This window comes from Nomia melanderi, chromosome 3 (assembly GCF_051020985.1).
Source record: "Nomia melanderi isolate GNS246 chromosome 3, iyNomMela1, whole genome shotgun sequence".
NCBI classification, from domain to species: Eukaryota; Metazoa; Arthropoda; class Insecta; order Hymenoptera; family Halictidae; genus Nomia; species Nomia melanderi.
In genome coordinates, this window is record NC_135001.1 from 20,607,231 (window position 1) to 20,631,892 (window position 24,662).

The 24,662-nt window shown below is 45.6% G+C and overlaps 1 protein-coding gene across 2 annotated transcripts; it reads left to right on the forward strand.

The window, feature by feature from the left end:
* The first annotated feature begins 536 nt into the window (after positions 1-536).
* krz (beta-arrestin protein kurtz) lies at positions 537-22,806 on the forward strand. 2 transcript variants are annotated; one of them, XM_031981784.2, is made up of 9 exons: positions 537-1,073; positions 2,991-3,204; positions 5,606-5,978; positions 6,514-6,807; positions 8,724-8,861; positions 11,138-11,281; positions 15,723-15,809; positions 16,539-16,685; positions 17,234-22,806. In XM_031981784.2, the coding sequence occupies exons 1-9, from the start codon at positions 1,065-1,067 to the stop codon at positions 17,295-17,297; spliced, it is 1,470 nt and encodes a 489-aa protein (XP_031837644.1). In that variant the 5' UTR covers positions 537-1,064; the 3' UTR covers positions 17,298-22,806. The 2 variants fall into 2 exon arrangements, with proteins under 2 accessions (XP_031837644.1, XP_031837643.1); XM_031981783.2 differs by lacking the exon at positions 8,724-8,861.
* Positions 22,807-24,662: the final 1,856 nt, after the last annotated feature.

Below are 24,662 nucleotides of genomic sequence, written 5' to 3' on the forward strand. Positions count from 1 at the left end.
TTTTAACCTTGAACAGAAGGCAAATTTTCTAGTCTTCATTAATAATTCAAAATAAGAAGATGAGTTTTTCGCAGAGATCATAGCGTTGAAAGTCAGAAGATAATTTATTAACAACCTTTCGACCGTAATGTTAAAACCGAGAATTAAGCAGTGGAATTCAGCTTGGCTTATAAAAATTGAATATGAGGGAACGACCAGGCATAAATATCAGATAATCGAAAGATATTCATTGCTAATGTACTCAAAGGTGACATCAATGATGGCTCTAATTGTTCGATCAGGGTAAATTAAAAGCTGTCGATTCAAATCAATTTTCTCCCTCCAGTTCCCTCGAAGGAAGACATATTTTTTTTGTTTCATTGAAAAATGATTTTTCCAAGCCACAAAGACGCGTGTATTAGTTAAATCCCGGTCCAGAAGTGGCACGGAACTTGGCCGCGTGCTTGCACGCACCGGCGCGCACGGATCGGTCCATAGATCGCGCTAAGAATTACACGAGCGTCGATTGAAATTGACATCCATTTGTCAAGGCCTGTTTAGTCTGCGGCCGTCGCTCGCGAGGGTTGCGCTTTGTTGCTGAAAAGCTGGCTAGTTGTCCCGCGAACGCGCTGCAGTCAGTTTCTTGCTTCGACAACGTTTTTCCGTCAATAAATCGAAAAGAAACTTCGATAAATTTGCCGTGTTACGTTTACTCGATCGTGTCTACGAAGTGTCGAATCCAACGAAAATGCCGCAATAATATTCAACGAAAACGCGAATATTCGAAGCTGCACCGTGTCCCGTGTCGCGCACAGTTCCATAATGAACGTTGACGTTGCCGGCTCGTTGCGCGATAAAAAATGTCCGGCAATGGGGCGGTTGCACGTTCGCGAAACGTGAAATCAACGTTTCGCGTGAGGCGGCCCCGATAATCAGATTATACGGCGATTTCAACGGAAGGGAACGCGGCTTTAAAACACGATTACTCGGCCGTGCTCTCGCGATTAGATTATTTATCGCGACGCCGGCGAAGCAGCGAGAGAGCTAGAAAAGTATCGGTGGGAAGTGTCTCTGGCGTCGTTAGCATGGCAAAGGTGAAGAACCTTGATAAATGTTCTCTGTAAATAGATCGACTATACTGCGGATATTTGTGTAAATTCATAAGCACCGATCGATGGGAAGAGGAACTAGGAAATGCGCTACGGCAGACACCATTACGACGTGCCATTTCAAGTTTAAACATCGCCATTCATTCAGTGCTACATTTTCTACGTTTACAAAGGTCCACTGACGACACCCCAATTCAGTTTCATTTAACAATAGCTTCATTCTCTACAATCCTCTTTTTCTTGTATGCTCACTTTTCTACTGCATGTAAAAAATAATAGTAATTATTCTCATTTCATATTTTCTCCTTATATATCCACAACTGCTTGTCTACTGTATATAAATAATCATTACTCATGCTTCGATATCAACCCTTTTCCGCATTTAATACAGACGCGTGATCAAACATCTCGATGTTTCATCCTCCAGCGTCACGAGGGTGGTCAGGAGGCTTCGACAGAAGTCTCGAAAACGAGTCCTCGAAGACACCCTCGCGCGCCTTTCGCCAGGAATGGGAGCGAAAGAAACGTATCATTGACATCCCCTTTTTGATACCGGTTCCCAGCGTTCTCGTTGGCCGCGCTTTGACGGCGCGGCGATCAAAGGGGTCGTTTCACGGACGCGCCGCGCTCTCAAAGAACGACGATGAACGTCCTTTTTGGCGTGCATTACTCGCGCGGTATGCAGCCGCGCTCGCTTTTGTCGATTCACAATGCGTGCGGCCGGTGCGTGCTCGCTCGGAAGAGAGTGCCGGTGCAACGGGAGAGCCCGATGGAACGCAAATGTCGAGAAATCGACCTCCCGCGGCCGCGAGTCGCGCGGAGCGGTGAACGCGACCCTTCGGCTACATTTCCTTCCATTATTTCTGAAACTTCGGGGGGAGGTCCGACTCGACCGTCGCGCCGTGCAATTACTTTCTCCATCTGTTCCTGACAAGTCGCAATTCCGGAGGGGAAAAATATTTTCGACGGTCACACTGATTCGAGGGACAAGGGGAACGTCGGGTCGGTCGTTTTCCCTTAAAAACAGCGTGTATTTACCTGTTAAGGCGTGACTCGTCGATCAGCGCTGGCGCTATGAAAGGAAAGTAAAAAAGATCTGGTCCGGTTCGTATCGTAACAAGACCGTCGCGACAATTTTCAACGTTTCACGTTTCTGAGGACGAATGTCGTTGTTTTGGAGACTTTAAATCAAGTTATCAACGTATAATTGAATTCTTTAAATAACAAACGAGCGATACGTAGTTCTATCTTTCTTCAGTATTTGGAAGTTTCATGTATAATTAATACAGTATTGTTTAATTACTTGCGTTACTGAGTATCAGTATTCCACATGAATCTTCTTACTGTAATCTTTTCCAAGTAACTCGTAAACTCGTCACCGGCAATCACCGTAGCAGTCAACGCATGAATCGTGTTTTCACGATGAATGTTCTTATTCGAATCGAATAAGAAACTAAAGAGTATCGGTAGAATAAACGTAGAATAGACCGATCAGTTAACTGGATCCTTTTGGATAACAAGTTAAAAGAAACTAGGGTAGTTCTTGTAACTGGTAGAAAAATATCGAGTCAGGGTAGTTCGATAAGCCAAGGGAGAGGATTCGTTTGAACTAAGGGCGGCGCGGCACTTAGCTGTTAACAAATTCAGGAACGACTTCTGACTTCGCCATTGGCTCGGCGAAAGTTCGAAATGTGCGGGGACTTTGTCGCGTCGCGTCGCGGTTCCTCCCCGATGAGCGTTTCCCCTGGAGTGGCCGAGGAAATGAAAACATTCGCTCGATTTCTTCGAAAGTTTGGAGGCTTTCAAGTCCTTTCGGCGCGGACGAGAAGTCTTTCCGTGATCGATGTTCGAAGAAGGAGGCAGCCAGGGCCACGCGATAATCGAATTCTCTTCTCTGCGTAGTGGGACAGTTCGGAATCCGAGTGCTCGGAGGCGGAGGACTCAAATGAGTTAGGGGCCATCGTCAGCCCCGAGATCTGCGCGATGGACTCTGTGGACAGTGCCAGCAAGCGGCAAGCTACTCGTGTCTTCAAGAAGTCGAACCTGAATGGGAAGATCACGGTGTACCTCGGCAAGCGGGACTTCGTCGATCACATAACCCACGTCGATCCAATCGGTAAGGAACACATCCCTTATTAACCATCTATGGTACATGCGAATTTTCGTGAGGAAATATTCATGCGAGACGTACTCCTGCTTATGGTACTTAATCTTGTAGCAACTTCGCGGAGAGAACTATTATAAAGAAACTTATAAAGGTACTATAGGTTCGATTGAATTTGTGACAAAATTATTTTGGTCGTGACACATCGTTAATTCTTTTAATTTAATTAATCTTTAATAATACGATTATACTCAAAGTATTAGGCAAATTAGTGGCTTAGCAATCGAGTTGCATCAAGTCAATCTGAGGAAATACAATGAAATTCAAGTGGCTACGAAGTTTCCTTCGTTTCAAACTTCGATGGTAAGTAACTATAGTCACATTTAATAACTGGAGGTTCAACAGACGCGACATTTAATAATTTGACTGACGAAAATCGAAATGTCTCGACACCGTTCATCTCGCTCGAATATTTGACAAATTTGTCGCGGTCACTCCGGAATATTTAGTTAAAGTTTCCAGCGTAGACGCCTGCAGGAAGTGGGTCAGTCCTGTAATAAAACAGCAGGCCAGCCGGGTCATACGCTGACATTTTCCAGACTCGGTGAAAGTCCTGGAAAATTTAACTCACCCTTGATGCAGTGGTAGCGCTATACTGTTCCATACCGGAGGAAACAGTGCTCACCCAGAACTTTACCATTCTTAGTTCCGAAACGCAGTCTTAGTACTTGATTCATAGTTAAAATCTATTGTACCATTGTCTCGAGTTTTTATTTATGCGGGCAGAGTAGTTTCGTGGGATACAACTTGAACCTCCCACTATTCGCGATGGTAAAAATAACGGAACGAATTCATGCGTCGTAGGAAGTATCAATCTTCTTAGTCATCTTTTATTGCAGTGTTCGCTGGTCCATTATGTCAAACTTGCCAATGCAGCGTCTTTGCCGCGTATGCGAATCGATTATTCGAGTGCAGAGAGGATTTAAATTACATTCTCAAGTTACTCGATAATTCCGTAAAAAAAACTTCGCCCTAAAGTGGGCATTTAATAATACAGGTAAATTATCGATTCTCCGGCACTTGTACCGTATGCACTCCAGAAGCAGTGGAGCGAGCAAAGGAGGCGGTGGTATAGAATCCGACACTTATCGTGGATGATTTTGTCATCAGACTGAATGAATGAATACGTTGTAATGGTGGCTACTTGAAAGACACGTTTATTAAATAAAATCGCTACAATAATCTACGTATAGAAAGCTCTATACGATAAGAATATCTTTTTCCATTCTATTCCATTATGTTGCTAAGTAAACTTGACGAATTATCATAATCACGTAACCGCACTGTACTTCGGTAAAACGTAACGTTGTAAGTGGAACGATGATTATAGAAATCTAAATTAATATTTAACTTGTTCTTCGCAAAGCGATTAACCCCATTTTTCAAATGTCTTTTTTAACGTTAAGACACTTAATTGGTCCTTTGTGTAGAGAATTTCACGGAATGTTTTTACCTTTTATTTTGAGCAGTTAATCACTTTGGCAAATGAATAGCTCATTTATCGGAACGACAAAAATCGTCCCGAGCAATTGCATTACGTAACGAGACGTTTCGCCGTGGTCGGCCGGGGCAGAGTTAATCTTGAATACGGGCTAGGCCATTGAGACGATTCATTCAGACGCGTCCACTTGACACCCAAGGAATCAATGGTCGCCTCGAAAGACTTCTTCCCCCCCGTCGTTCCGATTGGGAAATTCGATTTACGGGACGACGGGTTGCCGTTTAATCCGGAGCTGGTTAGCAGCCACTTAACACTAAAACTATCGACCGGTCAAGCTCACTGGCTTGTATTTCCTTATACAAGTCAGTAATGCTACTTATTTACTTTAGAACGCAGCTTAATTATAATCCTAGCGTTTATTTCTCAGCAAAATATTTCTATCTTTCTGAGTATTTTTAAAAGAAAACCATGAGTGGGTCATTTTGAATCATCTGATAATTCACTAATGCTACTTATTTACTTTAGAACGCATCTTCATTATAATCCTAGCGTTAATTTCTTAACGAACTACTTTTATCTTCCTGAGTGTAAAGGTAGAAACCATGAGTGGGTCATTTTGAATCATCTGATAATTCACTAATGCTACTTATTTACTTTAGAACGCATCTTAATTATAATTCTAGCGTTAATTTCTCAGTGAAATATTTCTATCTTTCTGAATATTTGTAAAAGAAAGAACCAAGAGTGGGTCATTTTGAATCGTCTGATAATTCTAGTCCAAATAATTTCTTAGCGAACTATTTTTATCTTCCCGAGTATAAAGGTAGAAACCATGAATGGGTGATTTCGAGCCATCTAGTATCTCTAGCGTTAAATTCCCTCTTCTCACCGATCGCTGTTCAATCGTTACAGACGGGATCGTGCTGATTGACCCGGACTACGTGAAGGATCGCAAGGTCTTCGGCCATGTTCTGGCCGTGTTCAAATATGGCAGGGAGGACCTGGACGTTCTCGGCCTGTCGTTCCGCAAAGACCTCTACCTCGCCGCCGATCAAATCTACCCGGTGGGGCCCGGCTCGCAGCAGAGGGAGTTGACACGGTTGCAAGAGAGGCTGATCAAAAAGCTCGGCAGCAACGCGTACCCGTTCTACTTCGAGCTGCCACCCCATTGTCCCGCGTCGGTCACGCTGCAGCCCGCCCCCGGTGACACCGGCAAACCATGCGGCGTCGACTACGAATTCAAAGCGTTCGTAGGTGAGACGCAGGACGAGAAACCGCAGAAACGGTACGAGAGCCTCGATTATCGCGGTATCGTCGATTTCACACTTTCTCGAGCCAGCGAGCAGCGTCGAGCCACGGGGAATTCTTTGGACTTGAAATACAGTGGTGCTCGCTAACAAGAGAAGCCTTGCCTCCCGCGGCTTTCAATGGAATTTCGTAAGAGTTTTCCGAGGAGAATACGTCTAAAGTCGTGAAAGATTCGAGGCTTCTCTTGTTAGACCCGAGGCTGTATACTCCGAGTGCTTTGGAGGTCGGATAGCGAAGTTTCTTTGATATTCTAGTGATCGATTGAACATTACCCAACTAGTAATTGGATACTATTGTACATAGCGAGATAAGATTATTTATCATTTCATTGAAGTGTACGCGAGATAACTGCGACAAAAGCCAACGAAACTATCCCCTAACTCTGTACAAGTGTCCTAATTTGTAACTTGGAAGCTCGTAGCTTCCCCTCTGAATGAGCGTGAAAATGCCCCAGCCCGATCGCAGTCAGAACGGTCTCGGCACAGTTTCACGGTCCCGGTCGTCGGTTGCAGAGATTTCGTCAGGCTGGCGATACGAAAGATCATGTACGCGCCCTCGAAGCAAGGCGAGCAGCCTTCCGTCGAGGTTAGCAAAGAGTTCGTGATGTCGCCGAGCAAGTTGTACCTGGAGGCGTCCCTCGACAAGGAGCTGTACCATCACGGCGAGAACATCGCCGTGAACGTGCACATAGCGAACAATAGCAACCGGACTGTGAAAAAGATCAAAGTGTCCGTGAGGCAGTTCGCGGACATATGTCTGTTCTCCACGGCGCAGTACAAGTGCACGGTCGCCGAGGCGGAGAGCGAGTGAGTATCATTCAAGTCATCATTCTTTCAGAACCCGCGGTCGACAATGGGAAGCGCGGGCCGTCGCGGACGCTCGCCGGCGAACGGATCCATACGCGACCCGTGTTCACTCGCGGCCAACTGGTCACATTGAAATCGTCGGTGCAGCTTTCGTTCGATACTTTTTCGACCAATCAGAATCCGTTGCAGCGGAGGCTTAACGCTAGGTTTACGGAACGCGTCGGTTGAACGTATCTCGAATTTTGTGAACTTCATTTGGTAAACGTTCACGAGTTTTATTGGTGTAATTGCGCGAACAAGCGCACTAATTGACTACATTTTTATATACATATATATATACGTATCCTAGTTTCCAAGATCTAAAGGAATGAGCATTGACTATTCTTAGGATCAGTTGAATAAACAGTACAATAAATGTCCGTAAACTTAGCGTTACAGCTAGTTTTAGATTTCTTTTGTTACAATTATTGGGAAGATTCTTTTCCGAGGAATGATCGAAAAATGGATTCAGTGATACACGAGCTGAATTACAAATCATTTGAAGTCTCGATAGATGTACTCTGAGTTTTTGTAAAAATATTGAAAGCAACCAATTCGACTGTCCGATAGTTCTAGTGCTAAAGCTAGGTGCCCATTTCACAGGAAAACTATCACGAGTTTCTCCCTGGTATTGCGTTGAGAGCGACTATCCGAGAGCATCGTCAGAACTCATCATCACTCTCAAGGCAATATCCATTTGCGAGAAATGCTCTCAACAGCAACTTGCGATCATTTTACTGTCAAATGGACACGTACTTTAGCTCGCAATTTCAACTCTCTACACTCGAAAGTTTTTCACTGGAAATATTCAACGTTTTCCAACAGAATCTAGACCACGTTACTTGAAACTAACGAGGAAATAAACGTAAATTAAGAAACGTATCTATTTCAATATTTCACGTATCGATAAATTATACAATACCAATACCTCGTGCACAACACTTTATAATTTTGCTCTATCAAATCGAACAGTGACTGAGAGCTTCTCGAGTGCAAAGGGTTAACCAACAATACGTGTTCAACTTGTACGCAACGTCGCGTCGTACGCAAATATTCAGATCCGCCGATAACAAAATGGTAACCATCGGACGGTGATCGTTGAAGTCGAAACAGTATCGTATGCGAGCGCCAAGTTTATTCTCTTAGTTCCGTCGTTGTTTCCTCTAATCGAAAGTCAAGTCACTCGAACGTCTCGCGAGAACGCCGTTCGCCGTCGAGCAGCTCGAAGACCCGTCTCCCGTGGCAGCTCCAACGAAAAACGTGTTCAGGTCTTCGCGACGAAATTCAATTTCCCGCGGCGATCGCGGTCACGCCCGCCGAGGAATCCCCTTTTTCGCGTGAGCGAGGGAAAACAGTGGCGTGCCTGATCACGGTTAACCCGTCCCACCCGGCGGAAAATCCTGTTAGACGACGGTAACGCGAGACGCTCCGGATCGAGCGACGTTGATAGAAAACTCGAAGACGCTCCCTCGTCCTTTAAATTGCCCTGCGACGGTCCCAGGACGTTTTCGCGCGCCCTTCCGCGCCGGGTTACCGGGAATTTACGAGTGATGGATCCCAACCGCACCGTGACTAGGCACCGAACTGGCCGAGATCAATCGGCGCCGGCCGCGGGAAGACGTAAATCGCGCGGCGACGCAATAAATTTCGCTACGGTCCGGTATATCTGCACATCGTGTCTCCCCCGTGTCGTGCAGTTTCTGCACGGCGTATTGCGTAACTTGGTTTCTGCGCTCCGAAAGCAAAGCAAGGCAATGCGCGCGCGTGCGTGCGTGTGCTAGGTGCATTTTACGGCTAAGAACGCGATGAATTCCGACGCAAGCGAAGGATATTGCGACACGACGATTACACGGAAAATAAGATGATTGCACTGGCAGTATAGGGGTAGCGCCAGGATTCACCCTGAGCAAGGTCTTTTCTCTAAGGCCGACGCTCGCTGACAACAAAGACAAGCGAGGTCTTGCTCTAGACGGTCAGCTTAAACACGAGGACACCAATCTAGCATCTAGCACAATGTGAGTGCTCAAACATTGCCTGTATCGTGGTCTCTCTTTCTCTCTATCTTTCTCTCTCTCTTTCTCTCTTTCTCTCTGTCTTTCTTTCGCTCTGTTTTTCTCTCTGTCTCTCTCTTTTTCTTTGGCAAGCGGGAACCGAAGACTGGAAACGGGCCAGGCGTATCCCGGGGAAACTGTCCAGCTTCCCCTGGATTCGTTTCGAAAACCGGATGCTCCGGGATTAACGCACCCTTTTTCTAACTTCTATTATTTTCGTCCCTTATTTATCGAGCAAGTTTTTTTCGTTCCCCCTTTTTTTTTGGCTCCGGGATCTTTCCTCTTTGTTAATGCATTGTCAAACTTTCATAACGGTCCCCGCGGAAAATAGTAGACGCAACCGTGTGTTTCGTGGTTTGCGTTGGCCACGCGAGCGGCAACTTTTCCATTACATTTTACGACGGGATTCGCGGGACGCGGCGCCGGCCCGTTTGCAGTCTCGGTTGACGACCATCGCTGAAACGAACTGCGATATTGTATGGGAACGCCGTTCCAAAATGGAATGCTAGTATTTTTCTTGATGGTTTTTTTTGCTGGGGACTTTTTATGGATATGAAACTCCAATATCGGTGGTGGTCTCTAACCTGTCTCTCTTCTCCTCCTGTACAAAGGTCACGATCGTCCAACCCCCACACACCCCGACCCCCTAAAAACTCACGGTTTACTTTGTTTTTCTATTATCTCCACGTCTGTGTCTTTCCACGAATGATATGCTGATCGATGAAACGAACCCTGGAATCGTCCCCTCACACCTCCCTTCACCCCTTACGTAGCGATGGGCATTGAATCCCAATTTCGAGGCAACTCGATGTTTTCTGGACTAGCAAAGTCCGAATCGCTTCAAGCAGGATTCGGTACCCTACAATTCTGAATGTCCCGAAAGTTTCTAACTCTTGAAGTCTTGAATTTTAACCGGTATCGGTTTCGCGATAATTCGCAATACATTGTTACCAACGCCACTGGCGATCGACTCATCAAGGCCAAGACTGCTCGAATAAAAGACTTTTAAGACTTCGAGGTTTCTCAGACGTTTGAAAGTTGAAGGATATCGAATCCTATTCGAAACGAAGGTACGACTGCCGATAAAGTCGTCGATAAATATCAGTGGTATCTGAAAATGATCAATATATCGTTAAAGTATGAATAAGATATCGACAATTTATCGATAAACGATTCGAAGTCTTGACTACCCATCACTACCCCTTTCGTTCTTCCTCTTTTTCTGTTCCATCGTGTATATCGTCCGTACAGCCTGTATTGCAGTGTGACGCACAAGCTGAAATTTCGTGTATACACGCAGAGACACGCGCGTGGGTGTACGGTTTACGGTTGTCGCAGCCTGGGTGTCACGTAGCTTATTATCCGCGGTCTCAGTCGGCGGCTCGAGGCCGACGTGATCGAGGCGACTCGGGACCGCGACCGTCTATTTCGGACACCGTCGAGATTCGGGGTTGGTGTGCTCGGTTCGACGGGTCCCGCGATAAAATCGAATCGATCTTTCGATTCCCAGAGCCGAGCGCGATCCCGCGACCGCCGGTGGCTCGTTGGCGTGCCTCGAGCCTGCGGTTCAAGAAAATTTCAATTTCAAATGCAATTATCTCGCGGCAAGGTTCGCGAGGGAAACCGGTAGCCGTCGTGAATTTCGCCGGGGAAGAGAAAATAGGCTAGCAGTAACGTTGTTGCGATTAGCACGTTAACTGCCGAGCCAAGATTCTTTATTCCGATTCCCCTCTCAAGCTTCTCGAGTCTCGTAGGCCCAACGAAATTCAGTTCGACGTTTCACCGAGAAATCTCATTTTCGAATGTATGCGTATTCTGTCTCCGAAAAAGCGAGTGAATTAAAGTGTCGAGCCAGGTGTTCATTTGAAAATAAAACCATTGAAGGCTGCACATCCGAGAGTATTTCTTACAAGTGAATACTGTGTTGCCTCCGTGTCGTCGTCTTCCTCGGCACAGTGATTGCGAGAAGTACTTCCGACAGCGATTCGATGGTTGCATTTTGAAATGAACGGCCAGCTTCAGGGAAGTCGGCGAGACCCCTTGACTAGGTCGCGTCCGCGAAGAGGAACGGCGGAGCAGAGGTCGAGACGAATACACGCAGAAACCAATTTGTGAATGCGTACCGATAATATCGCCGGTGATCAGGCCGCAGCCGGTCGAACACCCCGGAACACTCCGTGATCCGGATCACGAGGCCTGTGGGCACGTTTACCTTCACCCTTCTGCTACATGTTTGTCAGGGAGGGGTGCCCGGTGGGGCCAGGTTTCACGCTGAGCAAAGTGTTCTCTCTGACACCGCTTCTCGCCAACAACAAAAATAAGTGGGGGCTAGCCCTCGACGGCCAGCTCAAACACGAGGACACCAATCTGGCGTCCAGCACCCTGTAAGGAAACCGCCGCTTGTCGATGGAAGTCAAACAAACACGCCTGGATATATTGACACGACACGCCGATCGAACCTTTGGACACGCGGACCCCCTTCTCCTTGAATACTTTCATGAGGGCACTCGTGTAACGGTATCATCGTGTCCACGTCAACCCTAATAATCTTATTATCCGTTCGAGTACAGCTCGCCGGTGAAAATTGCGGGAGAAGTCAATTTTTATCACCCTTTATAGAATAATCGTTACAATTAGTATCTCGCAAGCAAATTTTGGTGATATTGCGATTCCTCAAAATTAATTAAGGTCAACTTTATCGCGATGGCATTCATTTACTTCCACTTCTTCCCAGTTTTCGAGTAATTTATCACCACGATCGTACGAACCCTATATTTTTCCTCAACGGAGAAAAAGCTCGACGATCTCTGCAACGCGTAAAGTAATTCAGAGTAAACTCTCGATTCGGGTCAGATCGTCCCGCAGCGGTGCGCGCGAGAGAGTCGAAGCTTCCGTTCGTCGGTTCGATCGCGTATCGGGGAACCCCGGTGCACGTTGTTTCCAATGGCCCAGTTCGGTTCGGTCCAGGAATCGGATGATCGATCTAATCGCCGCCGGGAACGCGGACACCCGAATCTTCGATCGGCGCCGCGTGTACATACATAAATACGTGCCTCTGTTTCTCTTTCTCTCCTCCTCTCTTTCACTATTTATACGAGCGTTGCGCGGCTGATCACGCGTTCAATCACGATCTCGCTGTTTCTCGCGCCGCGCGAACCTGCGTGCGCCCGAAATTGCGGTCACGAGCGTGCACATAGGTATTTACGTGGCCGCGTGTGCGCGCGCCAGGGAACCTGTAGCTCCGCTAGGCTAACGCCGATGTTATCGATCCACTTTTTGGCGCCAGCTCGTTGCCGAACATGCGGCGCGCGTTCTCTGTTTTATTTATTTAGACGTAACGAATCCCTCTGGATCGAGCGAAGCGTTGCTCTCGATCCAGAAGATTGAGCTTCGTCAATTTTTCAATGGTCCCCTGTTCGAGCTCCGAGCCACGTGTTTTCGGTGGGAAACGGTCTATTATTGCACCCATCAGACAAAGGCACTTGATATTCTGGAAAAAAGCTACAAGAGAATGTTCCCTAGTCTCTGATATTAACGATATACCATTCGTCTTGTCTGGATGTTTATAAAAATCCGTTTAGCGTAGCGTATGTCACCGAAGTAGCCATCGGAGTGGAAATTTCGATTAGCGAAGGTATTTTCGAGCAAATGTAAGCTGATTAGGCTTTTCATTGAACAGACGTAAGACCGGCAAATAAGATCCATCTCTTGTCTTCTAAACGTGACACGAGCTCGGCCACTTTGCGGGCTTCTCTCGGAAGCTCGAATCCAGACGCCGGTAAAGCTTTCTATTTGTCTGCAAACGGTATCCGCTATTTTTAACGTCACGCGGATTATCTCTATCAGTGTCGGCCGAGTCACTGACGCTGATCAGATCCTCGCGATGCCACGAGTGGTTGCCATGGGCAGCGAACTCGAGGAAGAGTCGCGGTTCATGGGGATCTCGGTAGAATCGGTTCGTTTCCACGGACGGGGGCCAGACATTTTCGGTCGCACGCACGTTTCCACGACGTAAATCTTGCGTAATCGTTTCCGTCGGGAACGTCTTCCCGTTGTCAGACGGGAGGAACATGTTTGCGACGCGGCGGGGACTGGGCGAAGCGCTCTAAATCTTCCGGAAACGCGATTGTCTCGACGACGTGTCTCGCTCGGTCGAAAGTAACGGGGATCGGCTCGTTTCCGTCGCATCTTCCGCTCGCGTGACTATAAAGAAAACCGAAACGCTCAAATTTTTGCCTTCCCCTCGCTCGCCGGATCGATCCGATCGCGCTGTACTTGTCTCGCCTTTCAAACACGTCCGAACGCCTCGCCCAGTCCCGGCTTCAGTTACGAGCGTTCGCAGAATTATGGTACGAACGATTCCGAACATAAAATCTTCCTGGTCGAGGTATAAATTCAACGGAAAATATAAAAACTAACGTTGCTGCGTATTTGATCTGTCGGAGGGTTTTTTTCTTTTTTTTCGATCGTGAAATTTCATAGGTACACTGTTAATCCTTTGCCTTTTAGTATCGTGCGCCATATATGTATGAAGTACGATGATTGTAAACTATAATTAAAAAATGGGAGTAATATTATTGCCTCCAAGTCGAAGTTACCGCTAGATTTACAAGCATTCGGTGTACAGTACTTATGCATTTAGGCCTTAAAGAGTAAAAATCCAAGAATAGACGATTAGGATGCATATTCGTGTAACAGGATCAATGAAATTAACGTGAACATTTTCCAAGTAACATTTATGAAGTTCAGTACGCGTTACATCGACGTGTCCCATAAATCCAGTATTAATCTAGTAATTAATAAAAAATAATGCTAACTCTCGGTTAGGAAATTAAAATCCCCTGAAACCCGTTGACAGCGGAATCGAATATTTCCCTCGGTTTCCCGGCAAAGGAATATTTTTCAAATTTCCGCCGCAATTTCGTAAAATCCACAAACGCGTTTGATTCTGTTTCAATCTCCAGTGGCGAAGCGTATCGGTTTTCCGATCGGTTCGCCAGGACGCATCGGTTTTTGCCTTTCAGCGGACGGATCGAACGTCTCGACGTGTTTCGAGCGTGAAAACAACGGGCGGCGCGTGTTGACAGGCGTACGCGTATGATTGCCGGTTCGTTGTTTCCGATAAAGCAATAAAGATACAGCGGTAACGGCAATTACACGGGAATTATGCAAATAATTACGGCTAATTCACGATAACGGGGACCATAATTCTGCGGAGCGACAGCCGTGGAAGTCTACGATGACTGCGGCGCGCGTTCTACCGTGCTTCGTGGCACGTTCTTGTCTCGAATCGTCTCTTTCTTCTTCTTCTTCTTCTTCTTCTTCTTCTTCTTCTACTTCTCCTTCTTCTTCTTCTTCTTCTTCTATTTCTTCTCTCTCTTCTTCTCTTTTCTACTCTCTTTCTGTTCTCTTCTATTCATGCGACATGGCTGACGTAGCGGATTGGCACGTTTAGTTACCGATACATTCACGAGACGGGAATTTTAGGCACATAGCGTTGGCTGCTTGATAGAACACTTTTAGTGCGTACACTCTCTGATCACGATCTCCTCCACGCTGCGCCGTGGATGTGTCTCGTTGTTGGATCCCGCGGACCGTGGACACGCGAACACAGAGAATTCTCGTTCGCGCATGCCGCGCGCGGCGGTGTCGTGTTCAACGGTACCTGAAGTTCTGCTTCGTCCACACTGCTGACTAAAGAACAAGACCCCGAACGCTGTTAATCCGTGGAGAGATACGACGAGACCGGACGAGATACGTTTGACGAGCGAGGCGAAGAGGATCGTCGATCCAAGCGAAACACGCGGCACGGATATCTTTCTCTTACGTCGCGTTTCTGTTCGCGGTACACCGCTCCAAGAACATTCAGCGTGACTCTTTCCGTGGTCTCTCTATAGCATTGCAACCCGTTACCCGCCGAAGAAGAATCGACTCGTTTCCACTTGATTTCATTAACCGTGTTACACGGGGGTTTACTATATATAGTTCGGGGCGGGAATTTTTCAAGTAAAGTTCGCAGATTTTCTTTTGAGATGAATATTAACAATTTCTCAAATGTATTCGAATTGCTGTACAATCTTAGGTTCCTTTTATTCATTTGTCTACATATTCTTTCATTCGATCACGTGAATATATTCGCATAAGTTATTTTTCACACCTTCCGTTAGTTGAACTACATCCAGTTTTCCTTATTTCACCGAAGAATCGTATTCGCACCAGGATTTTATGAAATTCCATGAACTTTTATGATAGCCGAGCAATATTTTACGTTGACTAATACCGAGCATGACGCTCCTCCCATTGCCGCACTCGTCATTCAAGAGAAATTGAAATCGGCCGAATTCCAAAGCGTGTGAGCTTGGACAGAATCGATATCCCACCCCTCCGCTTCTTCTTCTTCTTCTTCTACTTCTTCTTCTTCTTCTTCTACTTCTACTTCTTTTTCTTCCTCTTCTTCTTCTTCTTCTTCGTCTTATTCTTCTTCCTCTGTTTCTTGTTCTTCTATGCCGCTTTGTACTTGTTGCATCACGACTGCATGATAACCGCCTCCTTACGCTTTGAAATCTACCTCCGCGATCTTAGATATCCGCGTGTGCTTCTTCCAACGGCTGCTGCTGTCTGTAATCTCTGGAAGCTCTCTGTAATCTCCGGAGTCTTTCGTATATACACATCCAGCTCACGTTTTCTGCTCCTTTGATGTCTCTGTGCTGTACACGTTTCACTTGGCGCAATTAATTGCTAATGCTAACCGGTGCATGCACGGCTTGGTGAATTAGTTGTTGGAACGGAAGTCAGACGAGGATGGTTAATCGGGTTGTTTCGCAGCGTGGTGGATCCCTCGCAACGCGAGAATCTCGGGATTATCGTCCAGTACAAAGTGAAAGTGAAGCTCTGTCTTGGGGCGCTCGGAGGGTAAGTCGAATTATTAAGCCGAAGTTTACGGGCCTGATGAGCGAGACATAGGACGGACTCGTGAGGAAAATTAGCTCGAAGCAAGAAGACCGGTAGCGTTAACCCCTTGCCTTGTAATAACCAGCGAAACTCGAAGATTTTTAGAACAGTTATCTCATTCGCTGATGAATTTCATTACTTCGTAGTTCGTTTACGTCGCATAAATAAATTTTCTACTTCATCGAATAACATCCGTACTAACATAAATTATGCAACATGAAGTCTACCATTGTATAACGTTCAGTATAATTTCAGTTTCAATTCAAGATAAATATTATCTATCGTAGGTAGAAGTGAAATATTTCCTGTTCTGTTTGAATACCTCTTGATCATCAAAATTCCTACTTTCGAAGTGAATTTCCATTTGTAACGAAATTTCTTTGGTTTCTCGCGGATGATGATCGGTAGCGAAATAAATCTGACCGGTTTAATTGCGAAAATTGCGTGGGCAAGGAGTTAACTGATCAATATGTAACTTTAGAGGATCTAATCAGGCTGAGCCCGATGTCTGAAATCCAATTTCCACGGGAGCCGTGTCAAAGTTTCGACACGCGATACCGGTCGAACATTGAAAATGTTGTTACAACCACCGATAGGATGTTTACGAGTCCGCCGTATATCTCGACCGTCGGTCGTAAGCGCCGTTTTATAGAATCGAACGTTGCACTAGCCTCTACGTATCGTTAACAGTGAATTAGTGGCGGAGCTGCCGTTCATACTGATGCACCCTAAACCGGAAGAAGAGCAATCGGCGCCATCGACGGCACGGCCGAGCCCGACGCAGAAGGCGGACAGCGGCGAAATACCGCTCGACACGAACCTCATTCAGCTGGACACGTACGTGATCGATATTTAAGTACGGTAGCCGATCTATTCACGTCGCTTGAGAACGTTCCGATCGTTTCGACGCAGATGACGTCCATACGAGACGGACAATGTGTCTCTTGTCCCGCGATCTGCTCGCGTTAGAAACGGATACGCCGCGGATCTCCATGCAAACTCGAATTTTTCACACTAAGTCTACTAGACGAGTCGAAGCGACCCATTATTGATTCCTTCCTTAGAAGTACTGAAAAGATAATAGACGCTCCTTTGAGAATTCGCTGAAATTAATTTAGTAATACACAACGAACTATAACTCGATTTAACTCTTAAGAGATGCACTCTAGTTTCTATAGAAAAATTAAGGAAGATCAATTTGGATGTTCGGTGATTTTAGTGTTAAGAATTACAAAAGCAATACACTTTCGATACGTTGATTCATCTACATCGGGTGCATCCTGAGCAGTCTTTCACTCTAATTTCCAATAAACGCGTAAAACCCTTGATCTACGTATAGAGAATACATTTATCGTGTCTGAAAGATTGATCGTTTACGATTGCAGAGAGGCGGACGGCGACGACGACATAATCTTCGAGGATTTCGCGCGTCTCAGGCTGAAAGGGTAGACGGAGGCCTGACCAAGTCGTTCCGGCACTATCGACCTGTACCAAACAGCGAAACGTCCAATGTTCCAGAACTCTGTATCGCCGATGAAGCTAATTTTATAAGAGTATCACGACTCGATGGGGAGGAGGATTCAACCAGGGAACCGTACCATCGGAATGGTACACGCACGAGCATCGCGAGAGGCGAGATCGAGGATCGATCGGGACCTACCGCTCCACGCGTCGCGATCGCTGTTCGTTCGGAACGTTGTCATTTTCCAAACGATCGTTTCTTACCCGACACGAGACGACAACACGCTTAGAATGGTACTAATCGTTGCACAAAGGAGAACAATTGAAAGAAAAAGGAAAGCGGTGGCCGGACATTCGGAGCAGAGATCGGCGAACACTCGTCGCGACGGAGCTACTTTACGCTTTGACGCATTCTTTCGTGGCAAGTAACGAGGCATCAAAGACTGAACACACCGTTGCAAGAGGATACACCGAAAAATGAAGAAAACATAGCTGATAACGTATTTATTCTAGCTGTAATCGGCCGCGAGCGGCGGATCCACGTTTCGGGGACCGTTATTCGTTTTTAGAGTCGATGGGCGAACACTATATTTTCTCGGGGCAGCGGAGCGAAGTCTCTGAATAGGGGACTATAAACCGACAGTCGTTTCTGTAACTTTAATCACATGGCCAGTATAGAGCGTAATCGCGCAGCCAGTGTTACACGTTGAAAATTTATCCATGTCGACCGTAGACAGTCGCAAGTTCGGTGAGATCATTCGGGGAAAACAGAAGATGGCCGTCTCCTTAGGGCCGGGCACGACTATTATTTATTTGTTGTCCTAGAACTGTTGTAGTTTTATTTCGTTGTAGACCATCCTCCGGATGAGCGTACACTTCGTGCGTTCCCTTTTCCGTTCACTGGATTCTTTTCGTTGTCCTGATGGATCAAGGTCAGCGCAGGTACTACTCAATTAATCTGTTACTCGGGGGACAGCCCCCGACGAACGAAGTCGAATTAAACGAACGAAATCTATTGTAATCGGGACTGATGAAAGAGTTTCTCTCGCGCGGAGACCACGCGCCCGTAGTCCTAGCCGCGCGACACTGTAAAAAGATGATCGCGAGAGCCTTCGAAGGTTTCACGAATTTCTAGTTAAGAGCGTCGTTCGAGCGAATCGGTCGCAATGTTCGATCCTTTCGACCGACGTTCACGTTTTTTCGGCCGGTGAACGGTCTAGCGACACGGTCCTATCAGCGACCAGCCGAGAAGGGTTGTGCGGCCGATCTTCGCATTTCAATAATTGTCGGAACAACGCGTCGCGTCGATCCTAGACGGGTCTCAAGCGTTCGACGTTTTTAAAACGCGAGGTTCGCACGTTTCGAGCAGGGCCGTTCTTTTGTATTAATCGAATTAACGCGCACGTCGGATTGCTTTTCTGCGAGGCATCGCAACAAATTCAACGAATCCTACTTAAACGTTACGATAAATGAATGTACACGACACGCGCATTACACACACACACACACACAGAGAGAGACACATACACTCAAACACATGCGCGCGCACGCGCGGATACATGTATATGTATAGATGTACGTAAACTTTGCGTCATATGCTTAACGATGAATTAAGCAGTGTTGGTTATAAAAAAAAAAGAAATAATACACGAAGATTAGGTAAAAAAATTCCAGCGGTTTTAGCTTTTACACGTTTATATACCGAGGTCGGGAAGGCATTGGGTTTTTGCTAATCGTACAACTTTTGTATTCCCTTTTTTATTGTATCGCACTTTTTGTACCGAAGAAGATATCATAGTGCCATCGTTATTACTTGGATTACCGTTGGAACGTTCTTTTTACCGAGGAAATTTTTGGTCGGACGAGGGAAAATGATAACCGGTGTGCCGCGATTTCGAAGTACAGACGGTGTCGGGTCGCGACGATTTGACGCGGGGCATCATGAGTTCTTCTTAAATCGTTTCGAGTTTCTGTTACAACAGCGTGGTTCTCTTGTCGAAAGGCGTAAGGCGGGACACGACTAATCGAGCAATTCCGAGGCGTAATCGAAAGAAAGGGATCATTCCAGGTGTACGTGATTCATGTGTAATGCCTTTAGGAACAGACGTGGATTATTAACGTCGTCCTTGAGTTGCAGACCAGGCTCAGTGGCTCGTCGAGTCGCTCTCAAGCGATCTAACTGTTGTAAAGTGTTCAACGATTTCAACATTATATATATATATATCGTGTATATATATTGTTCGACGATTTCTCTTGTGTAATATAAAAGATTTCGAGAGCCACGAAGGGTGGACACCGCGGATAATGAAACAAATTCCTCTTCCACCCTTCGAGTGATAAAAATAACTGATCCTCCGAGCGTCGCGCCTTGTGCGACTCCGTCACTGAGATCTGCAACTTAGGAACGCTCTATGTATGTTGTACCAGCACGAATAGAGCGTGTTAAGGCGTCCGCTGTCAATTAATCGCACCTATATTGAAACGACTAACAATTACGGAGCACAGTGGCGACAGCGAGCGCGTTAATCAAAGCAAACCTCCGCATCGTGCCGAAGAGTGTAACTCACGATTAGCGTAACTGCGAGTCCCATCTGTCGGGAACCGACTACGACGGCTCAGAACTGAAGAGACCTAGTTGACAGTGTATTATTTTTTAAGGGACGTCCGCCGTCGACGGTGACGTTTCGCCGAATCCACTTAGGAGCTTCACGGCGGCCACGAACGCCACGTTTTTCTGTTTGCCGATAACGAACGAAAAAGAAGTCAATTGAACAGACCAAACGAACGGTAGACCTTGTCATTCTCTTCGATTCTGAACCACCGGCGGAGGGGAAGACGATTGCGAAACAGCCGGAGCAGCAGCAGCAGCAGCAGCGACGCCGACGGAAATCGTGCTCTGCCGGTGTTTTAAACGTGCGCATTATAATATTGTACATACAGATGGAGGTAATGAAGAATAGTTATTTTTTATCGATTTAGCATTTACAGACGTGTATTTAGGAGAGACTATATCGATTATACCAAAGCCAGCATCTCTCTCTTCGATGTTTTATAGGCGGAGAAGCTTCTGGGCGATCTGGGTAGGACGAGAGGGGCGGTAACGAACATAGTTTTTCAGGATCAGAGTTCACTGTAAATGTCCAGTTAGCGTTTAACCTAGCCGAATGTCGAAGCGCGACACTGTCCGTAGGTTTGGGGTCGTTGAACGACTCAGGAAAAATATACCCACGCGTGATATCTCGTTTATTCCCCTTCCGAGAGACAGAACGGACGCTCGACGGTACATTTTCCAGGATCGATGCGAGACGAGATGCGTTCTGAAAATCGTAGTGGGATAAATTCTCTTGATGGCCTCGGCGAGTAAACTCGTTCTGCGACTAACGTAGACACTGCGAGCCACTCCTTCGTCTAGAAAATTACCTTTCTGTCATTAAAAGAAACGTTGTTGATGACGAGGGTAATAGAAGACGAAGATAGAGAGAACTAAAGATGATACAGGGACGACGAAAACCATTGGCCCCAAACTTACCGGATCAGCGGGAAAAGGGAAATTATTAGAAGAAGGTATATTTTATATTCGAGCGCGCGGGTGCACGCGAATATTTTTTGTATGATACCGAAATCGGTGAATGTAAGGAGAGGAACTCGGCGGATGTCGGACGAACGGAGATCGAAGCAAACCGGGTGTATCCGATTGCACAAAAATTTGCGACGCTACCGTTGCTCGCGGAGTCGATGACGAAGCTTTTGAACCATTGAATCGAACGATTCAATAAGGCTATCCTCGAGATTCTCTTCTTTTTCCGTTGCACAGTAAAACACAAATGATCAGGCACACGTATAGTAAGACGCGCGCGCGAGTCGAGACGTAATCGTTGGGTCCTGTGTCGACGTTCGTTAAATTTGTCACTGCAAGCCCGAACAAGTGGTGGTGCGCTAAAATATAGAGACGCCGCGTATTATACGGGAATGAGAGATTAGTTGTTTACAAGATAAAATTCTATAAGGGCGAAGAAGATCGTCTGTTCGTGTAATCCTCTAAGACTGCGGGACATTTGAATGATTATTACAAAATTCGTAAATCAAGTTAGAAACGTAGAATCTTAGGATACGTGCGCATTTGAAAGTAAAATTATCGCTGTTATCCACTATAGTTCCTGATCAAGAAATCATGGCCTCTATTGGTGTCACTCGAGATCAGCAATGAATGTCGTTTAATTAATGGGATACTTATATCTGCTCGTTTCCTCATTAACTTCTTATGACACAAGCTTAATTTTCTCACTTAAATCTCTGTCTTAACATTGCAATGGAAAAATGATTCTTAAATTACCTTTCGGGCTTCTAATACTTTATTATGAAAAATATTCACCCTTTGCAATCGAGAGGTGACTCACAGTCACCACTTGATTTGATACAACAAAACTATGAAGTTGAATATTTGGTATTTTAAATTAAACTTTGTATTGCTATGTGAAATATTTAAATAAAATAGCTTTGCAGCTGAATTTATCTGCGAATTATCGTTAGTTTCAAACAATGTCGTCTATATCTCGTCGGAAAATATTGAATATTTCTAGTGAAAAACTTTCGAGTGCAAGGGGTTAAAAACTATAGGTGGCCCTAATTTGTCAGGAACTGTAATTATCTCTCGAGTTGGACGGCATTATCCTACAATTATTCTCAACGTTTTCTCAAATAAACTCTTAGCTTTACGCCAATGTCACTTTCCATCGCATCATTTCACTTCGTCACATTTGTTACACGATTTAACAAATAACAAGAGTACATCAAAACAGAGGCGTCACTGTCGCTGTAATTCCTCAATCGAGCATCACAAACGATTCTCTTCGTCCTGTCTCGTTTCATCTTGCAAATCACCAACTAATTACTCGTATCCGCGTAATACGCTCGCCGCGAATTGTACATTCTGTACGGAGTCCGACGATCGCGTCGATCGCGCAGGGGCATGATTAGCTAGTTAAGGTACAGGCGTCGACGAGGAAAGGGGAAAGAATAAAAGAAACTGTTTCGTCCAGCAATTAATGTGTACGTACGTAGTCACAGTATTCGATTTTGCGCGCGAGCGTGTCTGCGAAATTGGGATTCGGGACGGGGAGGGGGGGTGTATGCCGAGGGGGATGAGAATCGCGACCAAGGCACGAGCAGAGTGCTATTGTTACGTGTAAATTACGCGTCGAGCGATTTAATTTATTCGCCGCGGTTTGGTACAAGGATGAATCACGGCGGAAGCGAACGAAAGGAATTGGAGAGTTTAAGTGCGCGTCATCGGAATAAATTCATTTTTGTATGAGGGTGCGAGAGGGAATGGGACACAGAGACAAAAAAAAGCGTATTAAGTAAGAGAATGTATAAAAGAGAAATTGAAAGAAGAGAGTAAATAGCGAGATACGTAATATATTATAATGTACATGTAAAAATTCTGTATTCTCATATAATAATAGCTGTAATAATTTAATAAATCCTGTATATCGGACACCGACGGTGGTCACTGATTTGTATTTCGCTTGTTCCCCGAGGCACGCTGCGCCGAGCGTCCGGGGAAGCATTAGCGGCCGCTGCGGGCGGAGGCTGATTAATTGCGAAAATTTCCGATGATGATGGTTCGTTCATTTTCGTGAAAGCATCGCCGGTCAGAAATTTCGGGCCGCCCTGCATAATCGGAATCGAACGACTCGCGCTCGGTTAATCTGCTTTGAACTTATTCTCGTTCGCCAGCATCCACCGGCAACAAGTATTTGACTCGGTGCCAAAGGGATCGCCGGTTTCTAGTTCATCTAGATGTTAGCGAGCGTATCGCGGCCCTTACAACGCGGCGCGCTGTCGATTTTTACGATATTGCGAAGCAGATGCTCTTCCGTTGATTCCCAATTAATTAGACGACACGGGTTCTAATCGAATCGATTAACCTTGTTTTAACGAGAGTCCGTAGCTTGCGGAAAGAACTTTGCATGCACCGATGATTGAATCGAATTACCAGCGGCTGCGGCGAGTTGCATCGATACACGCGTAGGCCGTTCGATGGACACTCGAAATTCGGAATTAAATTGCACCCACGATCGAAAGTTTGTTCTCAAAAGAGAAATTGCATCGAGGAGCCGCGGAACTTTGTAATTAACGCGCGCCCCTTAATCGTCTTTACATTGACGCTAATTAAACTCCGGCCAAATTCGGACTATCGTTTAAAATTCCCGTTCGTCTTTAATAAACCCTCTGAGGGATTAGGTAATTCGTTTCGGGGTTTCTAGAGCATAAGAGAGTTTAACGTCGCAAAGACTTACGAGGTAACACTTTTCACGCGTTCTATCGGCGAATTAGCGTAACAGCTTACTCAAAACTAATTAAAAGAATTATTACACGTTACCAATGATACAACGTGAATATTTGAAATACACAACCCATGAAAAAGTTGCTGCAAGGTAGGATAAAAACTGTACAACCGCGAAGATCCATTTTGAAGTTCTCAGTTGATCAAAACCGATCACATTTCGATTCCATAAATCAATTGAACCTCGCAGCGATTCATTGTGCAAACCGCGTCGCGTGTTCCTCAAGAGAACAAAGGTGTTCACGGGCTTTTCGGATCGTCTGTCCGTGAATATCGCGCGGGAACAGAAACACGCGTCGCTCCGCGCGAGCTTTGTCGAACGCGATAAATCTTCGGGAGAATACGAGCGCGTCGAGGCGCTGCATCGCTCATTATTCGCGTCAAGAATTCCTGCTCGATGATAAATTGCACCGTCGCAGATGTTGCCTGGCTGTAACACACAGCCGGAACGAGATCAATGAGATCAATGCTCGCGTGGCCATTCTTTGCTAGACGAAGATCGCGTGACAGAGAAATTTAGTGGAGTGACTTCGGGACAAAGGGAAGCTTTTTAAATAAATAGTAACCCGACGATATTTATTGCAGAGGAAACATTAGTATCTGCCGCTCTTGTCTCGGTGTGCTCATTGCTGGGATTTAGTACATTTCATAAATTCATGGAAAATTAATGCATAGGATATAAAGTAGACAAATGTGCGTAATTTAAAAATATTTATTAAGTTACTAAGATTCTTTGAACAACAAACTTTCACAATTCTTTTTCTTAACACTACGACTACTTTAGTTCTGTTACAATTACTGAAAAGATAACAGATGCTTTTCTGAGATATTACAAATTGATTTAGTAATTCGTACACTAAATTACAAATCATTTGATCTCGCGATAGATATACTCTCAGTTCCTACAGGAAAGTTGTAAAAGGTCAATTTGAGTGCCAGATGATTCTGGTTAAGTTATATTAGATAACTTTTATTTTGCTCATAGACTGCAGTCGTTACATTCG